Source organism: Myiozetetes cayanensis, unplaced genomic scaffold (assembly GCF_022539395.1).
Source record: "Myiozetetes cayanensis isolate MyiCay16 unplaced genomic scaffold, myiCay2020 scf819, whole genome shotgun sequence".
NCBI lineage: Eukaryota > Metazoa > Chordata > Aves > Passeriformes > Tyrannidae > Myiozetetes > Myiozetetes cayanensis.
The window spans coordinates 1-19,265 of record NW_026088096.1 but is presented as its reverse complement, the minus strand read 5'-3'; the positions used below and the strand labels follow the sequence as shown (position 1 = coordinate 19,265).

The 19,265-nt window shown below is 56.1% G+C and overlaps 1 protein-coding gene and 2 pseudogenes across 1 annotated transcript; all 3 read right to left on the bottom strand.

Moving 5' to 3' along the window:
* Window positions 1-460: 460 nt before the first annotated feature.
* LOC126652398 (olfactory receptor 14J1-like) lies at window positions 461-1,420 on the bottom strand. The gene has a single exon (XM_050339138.1). The coding sequence runs from the start codon at window positions 1,418-1,420 to the stop codon at window positions 461-463; it is 960 nt and encodes a 319-aa protein (XP_050195095.1).
* A 10-nt stretch (window positions 1,421-1,430) lies between these two features.
* On the bottom strand, window positions 1,431-15,172 carry LOC126652397 (class II histocompatibility antigen, B-L beta chain-like; annotated as a pseudogene).
* Window positions 15,173-15,442: 270 nt separating this feature from the next.
* LOC126652400 (class II histocompatibility antigen, B-L beta chain-like) lies at window positions 15,443-18,514 on the bottom strand (annotated as a pseudogene).
* Between the last annotated feature and the right edge of the window lie 751 nt (window positions 18,515-19,265).

The window sequence follows — 19,265 nt, the reverse complement described above, 5'->3', positions numbered from 1 at the left end:
AACCTGTGCTCAAAGGGCTCCCACCCCCAGGACTGTGCTCAGAGAGCACTCAGGCCTTCCAGCCAGAAAGGGGCTCACAAAGACAGTGTGGAAGTGGAAAGAGCTGCTCTGCAAAGACCAAGCTCTGCTGCTCCCTGGCAGTGCTGCTGTGCTGGGATTCTTGTCCCCTTGCTCTTTGCAAATCCCCCTGTCCTGCAGTGTGCTGTCCTTTAGGAACAGCTAAGAAGAAGTGTCTTGAAAAAAGAAGGCACTGCAGGGTCCTTTATTTTGTTTAAATACTCAGAGAGCACAATTCTTCATTTATACATCTCTGGGAAAAATTCAGTTGGTAGATACTAAATTAGAAGGCAGGTGTCTAAAAGTATTTATTGCAAAGAAAATTATTGCAAGAAGAACACAATGGCCACCACGAAAAATTTCAGCAGGAAGACTGGGCTAGTAGTGAGTTCCGTTCTGAATGCTACACACAAGAAAACAGGCAGCTTTTTGCTCCTGAAAAGAATCCAGTAATCATTTTCCTCAGGGCATCCTTGAGCTCCTGGTTCCTCAGGGTGTAGATGAGGGGGTTCAGTGCTGGAGACACCACTGAGTACAGAACTGACACCACAAGGTCCAGCGATGGAGAGGAGATGGAAGGGGGCTTGAGGTTGGATAATGTGCCAGTGCTGAGGAACAGGGAGACCACAACCAGGTGAGGGAGGCACATGGAAAAGGCTTTGTGCCATCCCTCCTCAGAGGCGATCCTCAGCACAGCCCTGAAGATCTGCACATAGGAGAAAACAATGAAAATGAAACAACCAAATGCTAAACAGGCACTAACCACAATGAGCCCAATTTCCCTGAGGTAGCCTGAGTGTGAGCAGGAGAGCTTGAGGATGTGTGGGATTTCACAGAAGAACTGGCCCAGGGCATTGCCCTGGCACAGGGGCAGGGAAAATGTATTGGCTGTGTGCAGCAGAGAATAGAGAAACCCAGAGGCCCAGGCAGCTGCTGCCATGTGGGCACAAGCTCTGCTGCCCAGGAGGGTCCCGTAGTGCAGGGGTTTGCAGATGGCAACGTAGCGGTCGTAGCACATGATGGTCAGGAGGAAATACTCTGCTGACATGAAGAAGAAAAGGAAAAAGAGTTGTGCAGCACATCCTGTGTAGGAGATGGTTGTGGTACCCCAGAGGGAGTTGTGCATGGCTTTGGGCACAGTGGTGCAGATGCAGCCCAGGTCTGTGAGGGAGAGGTGCAGCAGGAAGAAGTCCCTGGGGGTGTGCAGGTGCTGGTCGCAGGCTACGGCGCTGAGGATGAGGCCATTGCCCAGGAGGGCAGCCAGGGAGATGCCCAGGAAGAACCAGAAGTGCAGCAGCTGCAGCTCCCGCCTGCCTGAGAATGCCAGGAGCAGGAACTGGGCCATGGAGCTGCTGTTGGACATTTGCTAATTCTTAGCACAGGGTCTGTTCAGAAAAGGAAAAGAGAGCAAACAGTTAGGACAGACCTCTGGGAAAAAACAATTCCATTTTTAAAAGGAAATGGATGTGTCAAATATCACCAAATGCACACCAAGGAGTCAGTTTTGCTCTGCTGCAGTGCAACATGGAACTTTTCTGGTAGAGCTCTCACACACACACAAAGAATGTCATATGTTACAGACCTTAAATACAGAAGTTCCCTCTCTTCCCCCATGACTCAGAAGAGCTGGGGATGAAGAGCAGAAGCTAGTTTCTCCTGAGAATAATTGTACTTGTCTTTTTTATTTTTACCATCACACCTGAGGAAGTTTCTTTTCCAGTGCAGGAATCCTCATTTCTATGGCCCAGCACACAGTGCCCAGCAGAGCTGCAGGGAAGGGCCCCCAGAGCTGCCTGAACGCCCCCTCCCCCAGGCCATGGGGGCACTTGCCCCCCACTACCTGCCCAGAGCTCTGCTGCATGGAGCTGTCCCTGCCAGCAGCTGCTTCCCTGGGCCCAGGGCTGGGCCCTGGCAGTGCTACCAGAGCCCATCCCAGCCCTCGGGGCTCAGCTCTGTCCTGCAGAGCCCTCCCAGCAGCACAGGGCACTGCCCAGGGGCAGCTCTGCCTGGCCAGGCTCTGATGGCAAAGTCAGAGCAGCCCTGAGGAGGATGGAAAAGTGACACTTGTGATGTCTCTAAGGCAGTTTTGATGTCTGATACTCTCAGGTTCAATTCCCTTCTAATCTAACACAGTTCAAGTTTCAGTGTCTCTTCCTCTGCTTAGAGATTAATTTCTCTGTCAAAGTGAGCACCCAGACAACCCAGAGTGTAACACTGCAAGAACTGGTTCATTCTCTTCAAGGTACCCCCTGTGGGTCTGTGCCTCTTGCAAATACCTTCTGGGAAATTTCCTGCTTTGATCTGGAGCTGTGACCAGCCCTCATCCCTGCAGCACAGTTTGGAGATCAGAAGGACTCTGCCCTACTCTGCCCTACCAGTAACTGCTCCTTGCCCACAGCCCTTCTCCCCCAGCCCCGTGGCAGCTCCTTGGCCAGGCTGAGAGCTGCCCCTGGCAGGCAGCAGAGTCCCTGCCCCAGCACACACAGCCCTGGGGGGCAGGACCCTGCTCTGCCCCACAGCCCTGGGCACCCCTGGCTGCACCCCCACCTTCGCACCCCACAGCCAGCCCTGGCACAGGGAACCTTCTGGCCCTGGGCCTCCCATGGGGCAGCAGCAAGTCCTGCTCTGCAGCAGCTTCTCCTGCTGCCCCCCAGCAAATCCAGCACAGCCATCCTGACACCTTCTGCCAGGGCTGCCCTTTGGCAGCTGCAAGAGCCACTTGCAGCAACTCCCCTGCACTGCTCTGCAGCCACAGCCTTCCCGTGCCAAAGGGCTGCCAAGGTTCCTCCCCTGAGCAGCTCTGCCCTGTCCTCCCAGCCCAGGATCCCTTTCACCTCCTGCTCCCTTCTCCTGGCTGCCCTTGCTGCCTGCAGCTCCTGCCCTGCTCTGCCATAGGGCCACTTCCTCTGCCCTGAAGGGACTGGGAGAGGCCTTCTGAAAGATCCTACAAGCTGTGGGATGTGGCAGCTTTAGGAGATCGCTCCAGGAAGGGAAGTTTAAGTGTCCTCCAGCCAGAGAATTCTTCATTCAAATCCTGGGAAGGTTTCTCCTGCAGTGAGAGCTCAGTCCCCTCCCAGCCCAGGCTGCCTCTCACCTCTCTGCCTTCTCTCCTGTGCCCTGGGTGCTGCAGGCAGTGCCCTCAGCCCTGCTGGGCTGTGCAGAGGAGCTGCTCCCCAGTAGAGCTGTCTCTTTGAAGCTGTTCTTGGTTGCCAGGAGCTCCCTGTGTGCCAGGAGCCCGGCCCAGCTCAGCAGCACAGCAACAGCCCCAGGCATTTCATCACCCTCAGGGGCTTTGGGGATGAGTCCCTGAACATCAGACCCTGAGGAGAGTTGCAGGAATCTCTTGAGAAACCAAAGTGAGATTCAAACTGTAAAGTTTCTTGTGGTGTTAATGGGTCCCACTGAGGGACCCAACTGAGAAAACATCCTCAGGATCTTGTTAGAGCACAAACCTGGAAACTGTGATGACAGGTCAGAGAATCACAAAATCATCAAGGTTGGAAGAGACCTTCAAGATCTTCTGGTCCAACTGTCAACCAGCACCACCATAATCACCCCTAAACCATATCCCAAAGTGCCATATCCAGATGCCATCTGAACACTTCCAGAGACTCCACCACCTCCCTGGGCTACTTGTTCCACCACCTAAACACTCTTCAGTGAAAAAAGAATTTTGTAATATCTAATCTGAACCTCACCCAAGGCAACTCAAGGCCATTTCCTCTCTTGCTTTCACTAAAGGCTTTGTAGAAGAGACCGACCCCCTTCCCCACTAAAACCTTGCTTTGGATCATTGTCAGAGCAGCACATTGTAGATGAGGTGCACTCTGAGCCTCCTCTTCTGCAGACTAAAGAACCCCAGTTCCCTCAGCTGCTCCTCATCAGACAGGTTTTCCAGGCCCTTCCCCAGCTCCGTTCCCTTCTCTGGACACGCTCCAGCCCCTCCAGGGCCTTTTTGCACTCAGGGGCCAGAACTGGACACAGCACTCGAGGTGGGGCCTCCCCAGTGCCCAGCACAGAGGGACAATCACTGCCCTGGTCCTGCTGGCCACCCTGTTCTCCAGAAAGGCCAGGGTGCCCTTGGCCTTCTTGCCCCCCTGGGCACACTCTGGCTCATATCCAGGCACTGTCAAGCAGCACCCCCAAGTCCCTTCCTGCTGAGCAGCTCTCAAGCCCCTCTGCCCCCAGCCTGGAGCATTCCAGGGGCTTGTTGGGACCCAAGTGCAGGCCCTGACACTTGGCCTGATTGATGCAGCCTGTCCAGACCCCTCTTCAGAGCCTTCCTGCCCTCCAGCAGATCCACACTCACACCCAACTTCATGGGATCCACCAATTTCCTGAGGGGGCACTCGATCCCCTTATCCAGATCACCAAGAACGATGTTAAACAGGAGCAGCCCCAACCCTGAGCCCTTGGGAACCCCACTAGTGACCGGCCCCACCTGGATTTAGTTCCATTCCCCACCACTCCCTGGGCCATCAGCCAGTTTTTCCCCCAGCAAACAGTTCCCTCGTCCAGGCCATGAGCAGCCAGTTTGTGCAGGAGATGCTGTGGGAGATGGGGTCAAAGGCTTTACTGAAGTCAGGACAGACACATCCCCAGCCTTTCCCTCAGATGCTGAAGGGTCATTTGTCACAGAATGACACCAGGTTGGTCAGGTAGGACCTGCCTTTCCCAACCCCACGCTGACTGGGCCTGATTCCCTGGATGTCCTTCCCTTGCCATGGGATGGTGATGGGAGAAATAGAACTTGACTCACAGAATGCCCAAATATGGAACAATGTAATCTGAGAAGTCCTGGAGATTTAGATCAGGGATGTAACTCAAACTAACAGGATGTCAATAAGCTCTGTGTCCCCAGATAAGGGGAAGAACAAACGTAACAGTTTTTGGTGGTGGAACAGGATGACGATGTGCCTGCTCAAGAACTGAGGGCACGGCAACAGAGGAAGCCTGGAAGGAACAAAGAAGGACCTCCAGGGGGGTGACTGTGTGAAGCAAACTAATAAATATGCATTAAGCAAATCTGCACATCTAATGAATATGTAACCCTTTTGTGCAATAAGAAGCCCTGTCCATCTCTCATTTGGCACCTTCTGTTAGAGGAGATTCCCTGCCAATGTCTATTGCTGAATAAAGAACAATTCCTGCTTCTTAACACTTACAAATTGGGGTGGAGGTGTTTGTTTCTGCTGCCTTTTGGTATCAGGGCCATTGTGACACTTTGGAACCTCCTGGAATCCAAGGGCCATTGTCACAGTGCAAGGCCTTATGGAGCCAAAGGGCAGCTCACAGAATCCAGGGGCCTTGATGACACTCCAGGGCGTCACAGAACCAAAAGAGTCCCGGGAAGGTGCTGAACCTCCTGGAATCAAGGGGGCATTGTGACACTGTGACATTGTGACACTGTGACACTGTGACACTGCAGGGCCATGTGGAGACAAAGGGGCCATTGTGACCCTGGGCAACCTCACAGCACCAAGGGCCATTGTGACACTGCAGGGCCTCCTGGATTCAAAGGAGTGCTGGGACACTCTGGACCTGATGGAATCACTGTGAAATTGGGACACCACAGAACCTCATGGAATCCTCAGGAGCATGTGTGACATATGGGAATCTTCTGGAATCAAGGGACCATGGTCACAGAGCAGGGCCTATGGAGCATAAGGGACCACTGTGACACCGTGGAACCTCATGGAATAAAAAAAATGGAGAAAAAAAAAACTTTAGAGGACTGACTACTTGGACAGAAACTGCTGCAAAGAATTCCGGCAAAGAGATAACGAAGTATCCAAGGTCAAAGCTGGCAGCCACAGGAGAGAGAAGGAAAGTTGGAAAGGGAGGCTGCTTCTTCCCCCTTTCACTCTCTCCCTTCAGCAGGGAAAAGACTAAAAAATAATCCCTGACACCTGTAGAAGTTTGTTGAGGTAAGGAGACCCACATACGGCTCACAAAAGAGCTTGTGGATGTACAAGGAAACCGAGACTTCATGAGAAGGACTGAATTGAGGCAGAGTCCTGTTGAAGATTTATGATCCTGAAAGGGATGAGGCTTACTCTGGAGTGAAGACAGCTTGGGTGAGCTTGGGATATCAGTGAGAGATCCATGCTGCTGCTGAAGATTTATGACCCTGAGAGAGAGAACTTACGCCGGAGCAAACGGCTCGGGTAAGCTTGGGATCCAAGTGAGGGATCCATGCTAGACCCATGCCGGAGAGGTCTATCAAGGACTGTTCTCCCATGGGGAGGGACCTCCACAGAAAACAGGGATGGACTCATAAGCCATATCCCCTGTAACCCCGTGGAAGAAGATCCATGGTAGGCAAGTGTCCCCCTTGCAAGTCCATGGAAGAGAAAACCTTCAGGGTCTGGGTAAGCCCCAGCCTCCGGTCTTAGCCCAGGAGGGGGGTAGGCCCAGCCCTGGAGGCCAACACAGAGCAAAACCACAACACACAGAGACATGGTCCCCAGTGATATCACATGGGACTGCTGACAACAAAGGGACAACCCTGATGTCACAGGGACATCGGTATCTTCATAAGGAAAGGGTTGACATTAAAGAGACACCAATAACACCATCGGGGACATTGCTGATGTCACAGGGGACAGTGGTGACATCACAGGGACAGAGGTTACATCATTCGGGAACAGTGACATCACAGGGGACAGTGATGACACCACAGAGACACCAGTGACATCAACAGGGACATTGGTGACATCACAGGGGACAGTGATGACACCACAGAGACACCACTGACATCAATGGGGGCAATGGTGACATCACAGAGACAGCAAGGACATCACTGGTTACCAGTGACATCAGAGTGACAACAGAGGGACAGCAGTGATGTCACAAAAACATTGGTCACATGACAGGGATATGGTGGCACTGCTGGGGACAGTGGTGATATCACAGGCACAGCAGTGACATCATTGAAGACCAGTGATGTCACAAGGGACTGCTTACAGCAAAGCTGTGCGGTCACAGGGACATTGGTGACATCACAGGGGGTGAAGGTGAACACAAAGATACACGAGTGATATCATTGGGAACATTGATGACATCACAGGGGGCAGTGGTGACATCACACAGACATCAGTGATATCACTGGGAGCCAGTGATGTCCCAGGGGACTGGTGACAAGAAAGGGACAGCTGCAATGTCACAGGGACATCGACGACACCAAAGGGGTCTGGTGACATCACAGCAACATTGGTGACATAACGAGGACATGGTGCCACTGACATCAAAGGCGTCTGGTGACATCAGAGGGAAATCAATGACATCACAAGGACATAATGCCACCACTGGGGACAGTGGTGACATCACAGAGAAAGCAGTGACATCACTGGTGACCAATGACATCACAGGGGACTGATGACAACAAAAAGAACAACTGTGATGTCACAGGGACATCAGTGACATCACGGGGGACTTCAGTGACTTCACAAGGCCAGGGATGACCTCACAGAGACACCAGTGACATTATTAGTGTCACTGGTGACATCACAGGGGATAGTGGTGACATTCCAGGGACATGGGTGACATCACTGGAGTCATGGGTGACTTCAGAAAGACGGGTGACATCACAGAGACACCAGTGACATCATTGGTGACACTGGTGACATCATAGGGGACAGTGGTGACATCACAGGGGACAGTGATGACACCACAGAGACACCACTGACATCAACGGGGACATCTGTGACATGACAGGGGACATCGGTGACATCACAAGGCCAGGTATGACATCACAGTGACACCACTGACATCATTGGGGACACTGGTGGCATTACAGGGGATAGTGGTGACATCCCAGGGACATCGGTGACAGCATTGGAGACCAGTGACCTCACAGGGGGCTGCTGACAACAAAGGGACAGCCGTGATGTCACAGGGCTATTGGTGAAATCACAGGGGACCGTGGTGACATCACAGAGATACCAGTGACATCATCAGGGACATTGGTGACATAACAGGGAGTGGTGACATCACAGAGACAGCAGGGACCTCATTGGGGACCAGTGACATCAATGACACAACAGAGGTACAGCAGTGATGTCACAGGGACATTGGTGACATCAAAGGGGTCTGGTGACATCACAGGGACATTGATCACATCACAGGGACATGGTGGCACTGCTGGGACAGCAATGACATCATTGGAGACCAGTGATGTCACAGGGGACTGCTTACAACAATGGGAAAGCTGTGATGTCACAGGGACATTGGTGACATCACAGAGGGTGAAGGTGACAACACAGAGACACCAGTGATATCATTGGGGACAGTGGTGACATCACAGAGGACAGTGGTGACATCACAGAGGAACCTGTGATATCATAGGCTACTGTTGCCAACAAAGGGAAAACTGTGATGTCACAGGGACTTTGGTGACATCACAGGGACATGGTGCTACCATTGGGGACAGTGGTGACATCACAGAGACAGCAATGGTGTCACTGGGGACTGGTGACAACAAAGGGAAAGCCGTGATGTCACAGGGACATCACTGACATCAATGACAGGGGACCTGGATAACAACACAGAAACACCAGTGATATCATGGGGGACATTGGGGACATCACAGGGGAGAGTGGTGACATTACAGGGACATCAGTGACATGGTTGTGGACCAGTGACATCACAGAAGACTGGTGAAAACAAAGGGGCAGCCGTGACTTCACAAGGACAGGGGTGACATCGCAGAGACACCAGTGACATCATTGGTGACAATGGTGACATGACAGTGAAAGCAGTGACATTACTGGGGACCAGTGATGTCACAGAAGACTGGTGAAAACAAAGGGGCAGCCGTGATATAACATGGACATTGGTGACATCATTGTGGATATTTGTGACTTCACAGGGACAAGGGTGACATCACAGAGACACCAGTGACATCATCAGAGACACTGGTGACATCAAGGGAACAGTGGTGTCATCACAGGGACAGCGGTGACATCATGGGGACATGGTACCACTGCTGGGGACAATTGTGACATCACAGGGAGAACAGTGACATCACCAGGGACATTGGTGACATCACAGGTATAGCAGTGACATCATTGAGGACCAGTGACATCACAGGGGAATTTTGACAACAAAGAGACAGCCATGATATAGTGTCAACATCAGTGATATCACTGGGGACATCGGTGACTTCACAAGGACAAGGGTGACATCACAGAGACACCAGTGACATCATTGGTGACACTGATGACATCACAGTGATATTGGTGACATCATTGGGGACCAATGGAATTACAGGGGACTGGTGACAACAAAGGGACAGCCGTGATGTCACAGGGACATCGGTGACCTGGCAGAGGTTTGGTGAAAAAACCGAGACACCAGTGAAATCACAAGAACATGGTGGCACTACTAGGGACAGTGGTGACATCATGGGGACAGCAGTGACATCACTGGGGGCCAGTGACATCACAGGGGACTGGTGACAACAAACAGACAGAGATGATGTCACAGGGACATCAGTGACATCAGAGGGGACAGCGGTGATTTCACAAGGTGAGGGGTGACATCACAGAGACACCAGTGACATAACAGTGGACAGTGGTGACATTATTGAAGACAATTGTGACATCATTGGGTACACAGGGACCACACCTGGAACACCATTGACATCACAGGGACATCTGTGACATCACAGGGACAGCAGTGACATCATTGGGGACCAGTGACATCTCAGGGACAGTAGTGCCTCCCACAGGACATGAGTGACACCCTGGGGACAGCGGTGACATCACAGGGGACAGTGGTTACACCCGTGGGAACAGCAGTGACATCAATAAACACCAGTGACATTAGAGGAACAGCAGTTATGTCACAGGGACTTTGGTGACATCATTGGAGACCAGTGACATCACAGGGGTCTGGTGACATCACAGGGAGATGGTGACACTGCTGGGGACAGCTATGACATCACAGTGACAGTAGTGACATCATTGTGGACACAGGGAGTACCCCTGGGAACAGCAGTGACATAACAGGGGACAGTGGTGACAACTGTGGGGATAGCAGTGACATCACTGGGGACCAATGACATCACAGGTGTCTGGTGACATCACTGGGTTAGTTTTGACATCATTTGGAACATCAATGAAATTACAGGGACAGTAGAGACATAATTGGGGACATTGATGACATCACTGGATATGCTGGTGACATCACAGGGACTGGTGACATCATCGGCGGCCCAGTGGCATCACTGGGACAGCGGTGCCATTGAAGGGACAGAAGTGACATCATTGGGGACACTGCTGACACCCCCGGGGACAGCAGTGACATCACAGGGACACCAGTGACATCAAAGGTCACTGGTGCTACCTCTGGGGACATTGGTGACATCACAGAGGACCAGTGACAACAGTGGTGACATCGCAGGGACATCACAGACATCAAATAGACAGCAGTGATGTCACAGGGACAGAAGTGACATCATCAGGGACAATGGTGACATCACAGGGACAGCGGTGACATCCCTGGAGACCAGTGGCATTACAGGGACATGGTGCCACCCCTGGGGATAGCAGTGACATCACTGGGGACCAGTGACATCACAGGGCACTGGTGACATGATAGGGACATTGGTGACATCATTCAGGATCAGTGACATCACAGGGACTAGCGACAAAAAAGGACAGCCCTGATGTCACAGGGAAATCAGTGACATCATGGGGACATGGAGCCACCGCTGGGGACAGTGATGACATCACAGAGACAGCAGTGACATCACTGGGGACCAGTGACATCACAGGGGACTGCTGAAAACAAAAGCACAGCCCTGATGTCACAGGGACATCGGTGATATCACAGGGGACTTCAGTGACTTCACAAGGACAGGGGTGACATCACAATGACCCCAGTGACATCATCAGGGTCACTGTTGACATCACAGGGGAAAGTGGTGACATCACTGGGGACCAGTGACATCACAGGGGACTGCTGTGATGTCACAGGGAAATCACTGGCATCAGTGACAGGACGGGGACACGGTGCCATGGCTCAGCACAGTGGTGACATCACAGAGACAGCAGGACATCACTGGTGACATTGTTGACATCACAAGGGGACAGTGATGACACCACAGAGACACCAGTGACATTATCGGGGACATCTTTGACATCACAGGGGACATCGGATGACTTTACAAGGCCAGGAGTAAAATTACAGAGACACCAGTGACATTATCGGTGTCATTGGTGCCATCACAGGGGATAGTGGTGACATCACAGGGACATTGGTGAAATCATTGGGAACCAGTGACATCACAGGGAACTGATGACATCATTGGAGACACAGGGACCACCCCTGGGGACAGCAGTGACATAACAGGGCACAGTGGTGACACCTATGGGGACAGCAGTGACATCACTGGAGACCAGTGACATCACAGGGGCATTGGTGACATCAAAGGGACAGTGGTGACATCAAAGGGACAGTGGTGACATCATAGGGACAGCAGTGATGTCATTGGGGACATTGGTGACATCAGAGGTTATAGTGGTGACATCACAGGAGACCAGTGACCTCACAGGGGTCTGGTGACATCACAGGGACATCAGTGACATCAGGGGGACATGGTGCTACCACTTGGGACAGCGGTGACATCACAGGGGACAGTGGTGACATCACTGGGGATAGAAGGACCACCCCTGGGGACAGCAGTGACATCACAGGGACAGTGGTGACATCCATGGGGACAGCAGCAACATCACTGGAGACCAATGACATCACAACTGTCTGGTGACATCACAGGGACTGCAATGACATCAGTTGGACAGCTGTGACATCATTGGGAACACCAGTGACATCAGAGGGACAGTGGTGACATCACTGGGGATGTCAGGGATGTTTGGGGGCCTTTGGGAGGGCATCTGCCTGGGGGGTTTTCATGCGAGCACGGACGACTCAGCACACCAATGTGATGATCACAGAACGCCGTTTATTGGAATCAAGCAGTCTTTTATCCAGTTTTCTAACAATACTCTTCTATCAGCTTTGTTTCTTTAACATTCTTTATGTCCTTTCCCACTTTGATAGCCGGTACTGAGACCCTGTTTTTTATTTCTAGTTTTGCTACTGTTTCTCTCGGTAGATCTTTCACATCCTGGTGCCATCACAATGCCATCAGAACAACAGATCATGTTTTCAGAATTGAAACATAAGATTATATTCTGATAGTAGCATATCCTCTAGTTAGCAATATCAGGCTATGTTCTCACAACTGCAGCATATCCTGTATATTAGCACTAAAATCCCTACACTTCCCCCTTTTTCTTTAAACAAAGCAGATACAGTTTGAGCCAATAAGCTGTGAAAACATTGAACCAGACATGGCAGAAAAATACACGCTCCTGGGAGCAGAAAGACAACAGGTGCCAACCATTGTACAATTGGCATAAGCTGATTCTGGGGGGCTTTGGGAGGGCACCTGCCCTTCAACACCAGGACTGCAGAGAACTGGGAAGCTTTACTGGGAGCACTGGGAGCAGCAGGTGGCTGGTGTGAGAACAAAAGTAGGGTCAGGGGGACACACGACCCCCAAACTCCAGGTGGGGATGGACTGGGGGTCCCAGCTGGGTCCGAGGCCACGGGGAGGGGCTGCGGCCACCGCCAGCTCAGGAGCTCTGTGGGGAGAGAAAAGGGGGTGACAGCGGGCTGGGGGCAGGGGGCACACACGCTCTGGGGAAGGGGGACACGACCCCGGGGACCCCCTTTACCTTCTCCCGCAGGTAGAAGCCGAGCCCCAGCGCCAGGAAGACGAAACCCAACACGAAGCCCCCGACCCCCACCAGGATCTTGCTGCGGACGGTGTCCTGTGGCATCTCTGGGGGAGCCGGGGGGGTCAGGACCCCCAAAACCTCCCAGAGACCATCCAGGACCCCCTGAAAACCCTGTCCTGGTCTCCCCAAGCCCACCCAGCATCCCCTGAAACCTCCTGCCAGTCCCTTCCCAGCCCCTCGGGGATCCCACAAAGCCCCTCCCATCCCCTTTAAGAGCCTCCAACCCCCTCCCATCATCCCCAGGACACCCCTGAACCCCTCCCAGTCCCTTTCCAGCCCCCCAGCACTTCCCCACCCCCTCCCAGTCACTCCAAGCCCCCCCCAGCCTCCCTCCCATCCCTCCCAGGCTCCCCAAACTCCCTCCCAGTTATCCCAGGACTCCCCACAGCCCCTCTCAGCCCTCCCAGGACTCCCCACACCTCCTCCTCAGCCTCTCCATTGCCCCCAAAGTGCCTGCCAGTGTCCCCAGTGCTCTCCCAGATCCCTGGCCTCACTGCCAGTGTCCCCCTGGTGCTGGGGGGGCCAGGCCATACCCCAGTGCCGGCTGAGGGGGTGCTCCAGGCTGACGTGCTCCACCTGGCAGGTGTAGGTGACCCCGCGCCGGGGGGGGATTTCCAGCATCACCAGCACCTGGTAGGTCCAGTCCCCGTTGGGGACCACGTCGGTGGCCACCACGTGCTCCGGCAGCTCCTGCCCATCCTGGAACACCTCACCTGCACCGGGCAGGGTAGAAATCCATCACGGAGCAGAGCAGGGGCCGGGGCTGGACTGGGAGCTCGACGGCACCAGCGAGATGGACACGCTAGGGGACACTGGGAGAGACGGGGGAGACACTGGACTGAGCTGGGGAGCACTGGCAGAGAAGGGAGAGGATTTGTAGGGCATTGGTAGGCGTTTGGATGACACTGGAAGGGACTGGGATGGCACTGGGAGGGAGTGGGAATAAACTGGGGTAGAAGGGAATGGGCTGGGGGGGCACCGGGGAGAGAGTTGGGAGATGTGAGATTGAACTGAGAACGACTGGGAATGGACTGAGAGGGTCTGGGAGTGGAGTTAGAGGGTCTGGGAAGGACTGGGAATGACTAGAAGGACTGGGAGGGACTGGGAAGGACCCGAGTGGGACTCCGAGGCTGTCCTGGAGAGGGAACTCTGCCCTGCGGGTCTGCCCGGCAACTGAGGGGTCATTGAGGAGACGTGCTCTGGTTGACTGAAGGGTGGGAGCTGGGTGGCACCAGTGGGGTGGAGACGTGGCGGAGCACTGGGAGAGACTAGGATGGAGTGGGGGGCACTGGGAGAGACTGGGGTGGACTTGGAGGAACTGGGAGGGGGCAAAAGGCCACGGGATTGGGTACAGGGAGGGCTGAGGGGTCAGGGGTGATTCCCAGGGAGGGTTTGAGGTGCTCCAGGGTCGTTCCCGGGGCAGGGGAATTCCCAAGGGGACCCGCATTGCCCCGCGCTCACCTCTGCGGTTCACAAGGAACGGGGTGGACACCTCGTAGCTTTTCCAGTAGAACCAGTTCGCCTCAGCCAGTTTGAACTCCAGTACGTCCTGTTGGCTGTTCCAGTGCCTGACCTTGAACTCCCCATATGGGGTGTCCCCCACATAGACCCCCACATCGCTGTCGAAGTGCACGAACTGCTCCCGGTTGTAGATGTACCTGTCCACGAACCTCACCTGCTCGGTGCCACTGATGAAGCGACACTCGTGCTTTATCAACTCCTGGAACACCCCTGTGTGTGCAGGACACGGGTCAGGGGCTACCCCGCCCCTCCCCCCCCATTATCCCCCAATCCCACACAGCAGGTCGGCAGCTCAGGGGTCACCCCGGACCCCCCTTTCCCACCCCCTCTGCCCCACGGCCCCCGCAGCACCGGCTCTTGGCTGGGGGAACCCCCATCAGCCCCCGGAGATGGATAGGGGGTCGGGGACCCCCCAGTGCGGATCCGACCCCATCCCCAGAATCTCAGGTAACCGCTGCAGGGGTTCAGTGATTGGGGACACCGAGGGAACCCCACGACACCCCTCTTCCTGCTCTCCCACCCCTCTTTTCCCCCTTTCCCACCCCTTTCCCACCATCCTCCCAATCTCCAGACCCCCTCGCGCTCAGTTTGGGGTTCCCACTTCCCTCCTACTAATTCCGGGGTTCCAACCCCCTCACACTCACTTTTGAGGCTTCCCCCCTCTTTTCTTTCCTCTTTCCCCCTTTCCCGCCCGCCCCCCGCCTCCGCTCACCCGAGAGCTCCTCGCCCGCAGCCGGGGGGGCTCCCAGCACCACCAGTACGGCCCCAACTCCCCGCACACGCTCCATCCCCAGCGCCGGGCAGGGGCTGACACCCCAAAACCAGCCGGGCGGGGCCGTTTTGGGGCTGTTTTGGGTGCGCTCTGATTGGCTGAGCGCAAACTTGGGACCCGTTTTGCGGGGCGTCCTCCCGACAACTGATGAGTCATCAGCAAGACTCGCTCTGATTAGCCACAGTCCGCGTCGGCGCTTTCTGATTGGCTAAAGGATGTTCGGGGCGCTGGAGCCCCGGGGGTGGAGGGTTTTCGGGGGTCCGTGGGGTGCGGGGTAGGTGGGAGCTCAGGGGAACTCACAGATGGGCACCCAGGGGTCCCGCAGCTCTGCTGAACCCAAAAACGGCGATCCGGCTGTTCCGGAGCTCCGACATGTACCCAAAACCGAGTGGAACGCGTTCTCTGATTGGCTGAGCTCGGTGAGGACTCAGTTTGGGCCGGGTCTGCCCAACAACTGATGACGCGCCAGCTGCGCTCGCTCCCATTGGCTGCTGCTGCTTGGGATGATTCTGCCCGCGGCTTGGGGGGTCCAAGGTGGGTTTTGAGGGGTCCCAGGTTGCTGGAGTTTGGCTTTGTGGTGCCCTGGATACGTGGGATTTTGGAGGGCTGACGTTGCCCAAACCCCTTCCCGTTCCCAGGATTTTCGGAGCCCCCCTCCAATATCCCCCAACAATCAGGACTGCAGAGAACTGGGAAGCTTTACTGGGAGCACTGGGAGCAGCAGGCGGCTGGTGTGAGAACAAAAGCAGGGCCGGGGGGGACACACGATCCCCCAAACTCCGGGTGGGGATGGATTGGGGGATCCCAGCTGGGCCCGAGGCCACGGGGAGGGGCTGTGGCTGCCGCCAGTTCAGGAGCTCTGTTGGGAGAGAAAAGGGAGTGACAGTGGGCTGGGGGGGCTCACATGCTCTGGGGAAGGGGGGACACGACCCCCAGGGACACCCCTTTACCTTCTCCCGCAGGTAGAAGCCGAACCCCACTGCCAGGAAGACGAAACCCAACACGAAGCCCCCGACCCCCACCAGGATCTTGCTGTGGACGGTGTTCTGTGGCATCTCTAGGGGGAGCCGGGGGGTCAGGACGCCCAAAACCTCCCAGAGACCACCCAGGACCTCACAAAGCCCTGTCCTGGTCTCCCCCTGCCCACCCAGGGCCCCCTGAAACCTCCTGCCAGTCCCTTCCCAGCCCCTCGGGGATCCCACAAAACCCCTCCCAACCCCTTTAGGACCCTCCAACCCCCCTCCCATCACCCCCGGGACCCTCCTGAACCCCTCCGAGTCCCTTCCCAGCCCCCCAGCACTTCCCCAACCCCCTCCCAGTCACCCCAAGCCCCCCCCAGACTCCCTCCCATCCCACCCAGGCTCCCCCAAGCTCCCTCCCAGTCGCCCCCACGATTCCACAAAGCCTCTCTCAGCCCTCCCAGGACTCCCCAACCTCCTCCTCAGCCTCTCCATTGCCCCCCAAAGTGCCTCCCAGTGTCCCCAGTGCTCCCCAGACCCCTGACCCCCTGCCAGTGTCCCCCCATGCTGGGGGGCCGGGCCGTACCCCAGTGCCGGCTGAGGGGGTGCTCCAGGCTGACGTGCTCCACCTGGCAGGTGTAGGTGACCCCGCGCCGGGGGGGGATTTCCAGCATCACCAGCACCTGGTAGGTCCAGTCCCCGTTGGGGACCACGTCGGTGGCCACCACGTGCTCCGGCAGCTCCTGCCCATCTTGGAACCACCTCACCTGCACCAGCGCAGGGTAGAAATCCATCACAGAGCAGAGCAGGCGGCCGGGGCCGGGCTGGGAGCTCTACGGTACCAGCGAGATGGACATGCTGGGGGGCACTGGGAGAGACGGGGGAGACACTGGGCTGAGCTGGGGGGCACTGGGGAGAGAGGGCAGAGGGCTTGTAGGACATTGGTAGGGGTTTGGATGGCACTGGGAGGGACTGGGATGGCAGTGGGAGGGACTGGGAATGGACTGGGGTAGAAGGGGATGGGCCAGGGGCGTCACTGGGGAGAGAGTTGGGAGATGTGGGAGTGAACTGAGAACGACTGGGAATGGACTGAGAGGGTCTGGGAGTGGAGTGAGAGGTAATGGGAATGACTGGGAGGGACTGGGAAGGACTGGGAAGGGCCTGAGCGGGACTGGGAGGCTGAGTCCTGGAGAGGGAACTCTACTCTGCGGGTCTGCCCAGCAACTAATGAGTCATCGGAGAGACGCGCTCTGATTGGCTGAGGGGAGGGAGAGGGGTGGCCCTAGCGAGGCGGAGATGCGGGGGGTCACTGGGAGAGACTGGGGTGGACTGGGGGACACTGGAAGAAACTGGAATGGATCGCAATGGAATAAGGGGCAACAGGAGACTGGGATGGATTTGGGGGCACTGGGAGGGGGCACAAGGCCACGAGGATGGGCACAAGAAGAGCTGAGGGGTCAGGGGTGATTCCCAAGGAGGGTTTGAGGGGCTCCAGGGTCGTTCCCGTGGCAGAGGAATTCCCGAGGGGACCCGCTCTGCCCCGCGCTCACCTCTGCGGTTCACAATGAACGGGGTGAACACTTCGTAGTTGTGCCGGCAGAACGTGTCCACTGCAGCCTGTCTGTGCTCCAGCACGTCCTGTTGGCTGTTCCAGTGCCCGGCCTGGATCTCCCCAAAGGGGGTGTCCCCTACAAAGACCCCCACATCGCTGTGGAAGTGCATGAACTGCTTCCGGTTGTAGATTTTCCTCTCCACAAACCTCACCTGCTCGGTGCCGTTGATGAAGTGACACTCCTGGTTTCTCAACTCCTGGAACACCCCTGTGTGTGCAGGACACGGGTCAGGGGGTACCCTGTCCCCACCATCATCCCCTAGCCTCCCACAGCAGGTTGGGAGCTCGGGGGCCACCCCGGATCCCCCTTTCCCACCCCCCTCTGCCCCACAGCCGCCACGTCACCGGCTCTTAACTTGGGGGAACCCCTCATCAGCCCCCTGGGATGGACAGGGGGATTGAGGACTCCCCAGTGCGGATCCGACACCCCCCCAAACCTTCAGGAAACCACTGCAGGGATCCAGTGATGGGGGACACAGAGGGACCCCCATGGCACCCCTCTTCCTGCTCTCCTACCCCCCTTTTGCCCCTCTCCCACCCTTTTCCCACTGTCCTCCCAATCCCCAGACCCCCCCGCGCTCAGTTTGGGGCTCCCACTTCCCTCCCACTAATTCCGAGGGTTCCAACCCCCTCTCGTGCTCACTTTTAGGGTTCCCACCCCTCTTTTCTCTCCTCTTTCCCCCTTCCCGCCCCCCCCGCTCACCCGAGAGCTCCTCGCCCGCAGCCGGGGGGCTCCCAGCACCACCAGTACCACCAGTACGGCCCCAGCTCCCCGCACACGCTCCATCCCCAGCGCCGGGCAGGGGCTGACACCCCAAAACCAGCCGGGCGGAGCCGTTTTTGGGCTGTTTTGGACGCGCTCTGATTGGCTGAGCGCAAAGTTCGGGCTCGTTTAGCGTCGCGTCTTCCCGGCAACTGATGAGTCATCAGCAGTGTGCGCTCTGATTGGCCACAGTTCGCGTCGGCGCTTTCTGATTGGCTGAGGCCGTTCGGGGCACTGCAGCCCCGGGGGTGGGGGGTTCTGGGAGGTCCGTGGGGTGCGGGGCAGGTGGGAGCTCAGGGGAACCCACAAATGGGCATCCAGGGGTCCCGCAGCTCCGCTGAACCCAAAAACGGCGATCCGGCTGTCCCGGAGCTTCGACGTGTCCCCAAAATCGAGTCGGCGGCGTTCTCTGATTGGCTGAGTCTCGGTGAGGGCTCAGTTTGAGCCGGGTCTGCCCGGCAACTGATGACGCGTCAGCTGCGCTCGCTCCCATTGGCTACTGCTGCTTGGGCTGACTCTGCCCGCGGCTTGGGGGGGTCCAAGGTGGGTTTTGAGGGGTCCCGGATTGCTGGAGTTTGGCTTTGTGGTGCCCTGGATACGTGGGATTTTGGGGGCTGACGTTGCCCAAACCCTCCCTGTTCCCAGGATTTTCAGAGCCCCCCTCCAATATCCCCCAACAATCAGGACTGCAGAGAACTGGGAAGCTTTACTGGGAGCACTGGGAGCAGCAGGCGGCTGGTGTGAGAGCAAAAGCAGGGCCAGGGGGGACACACGA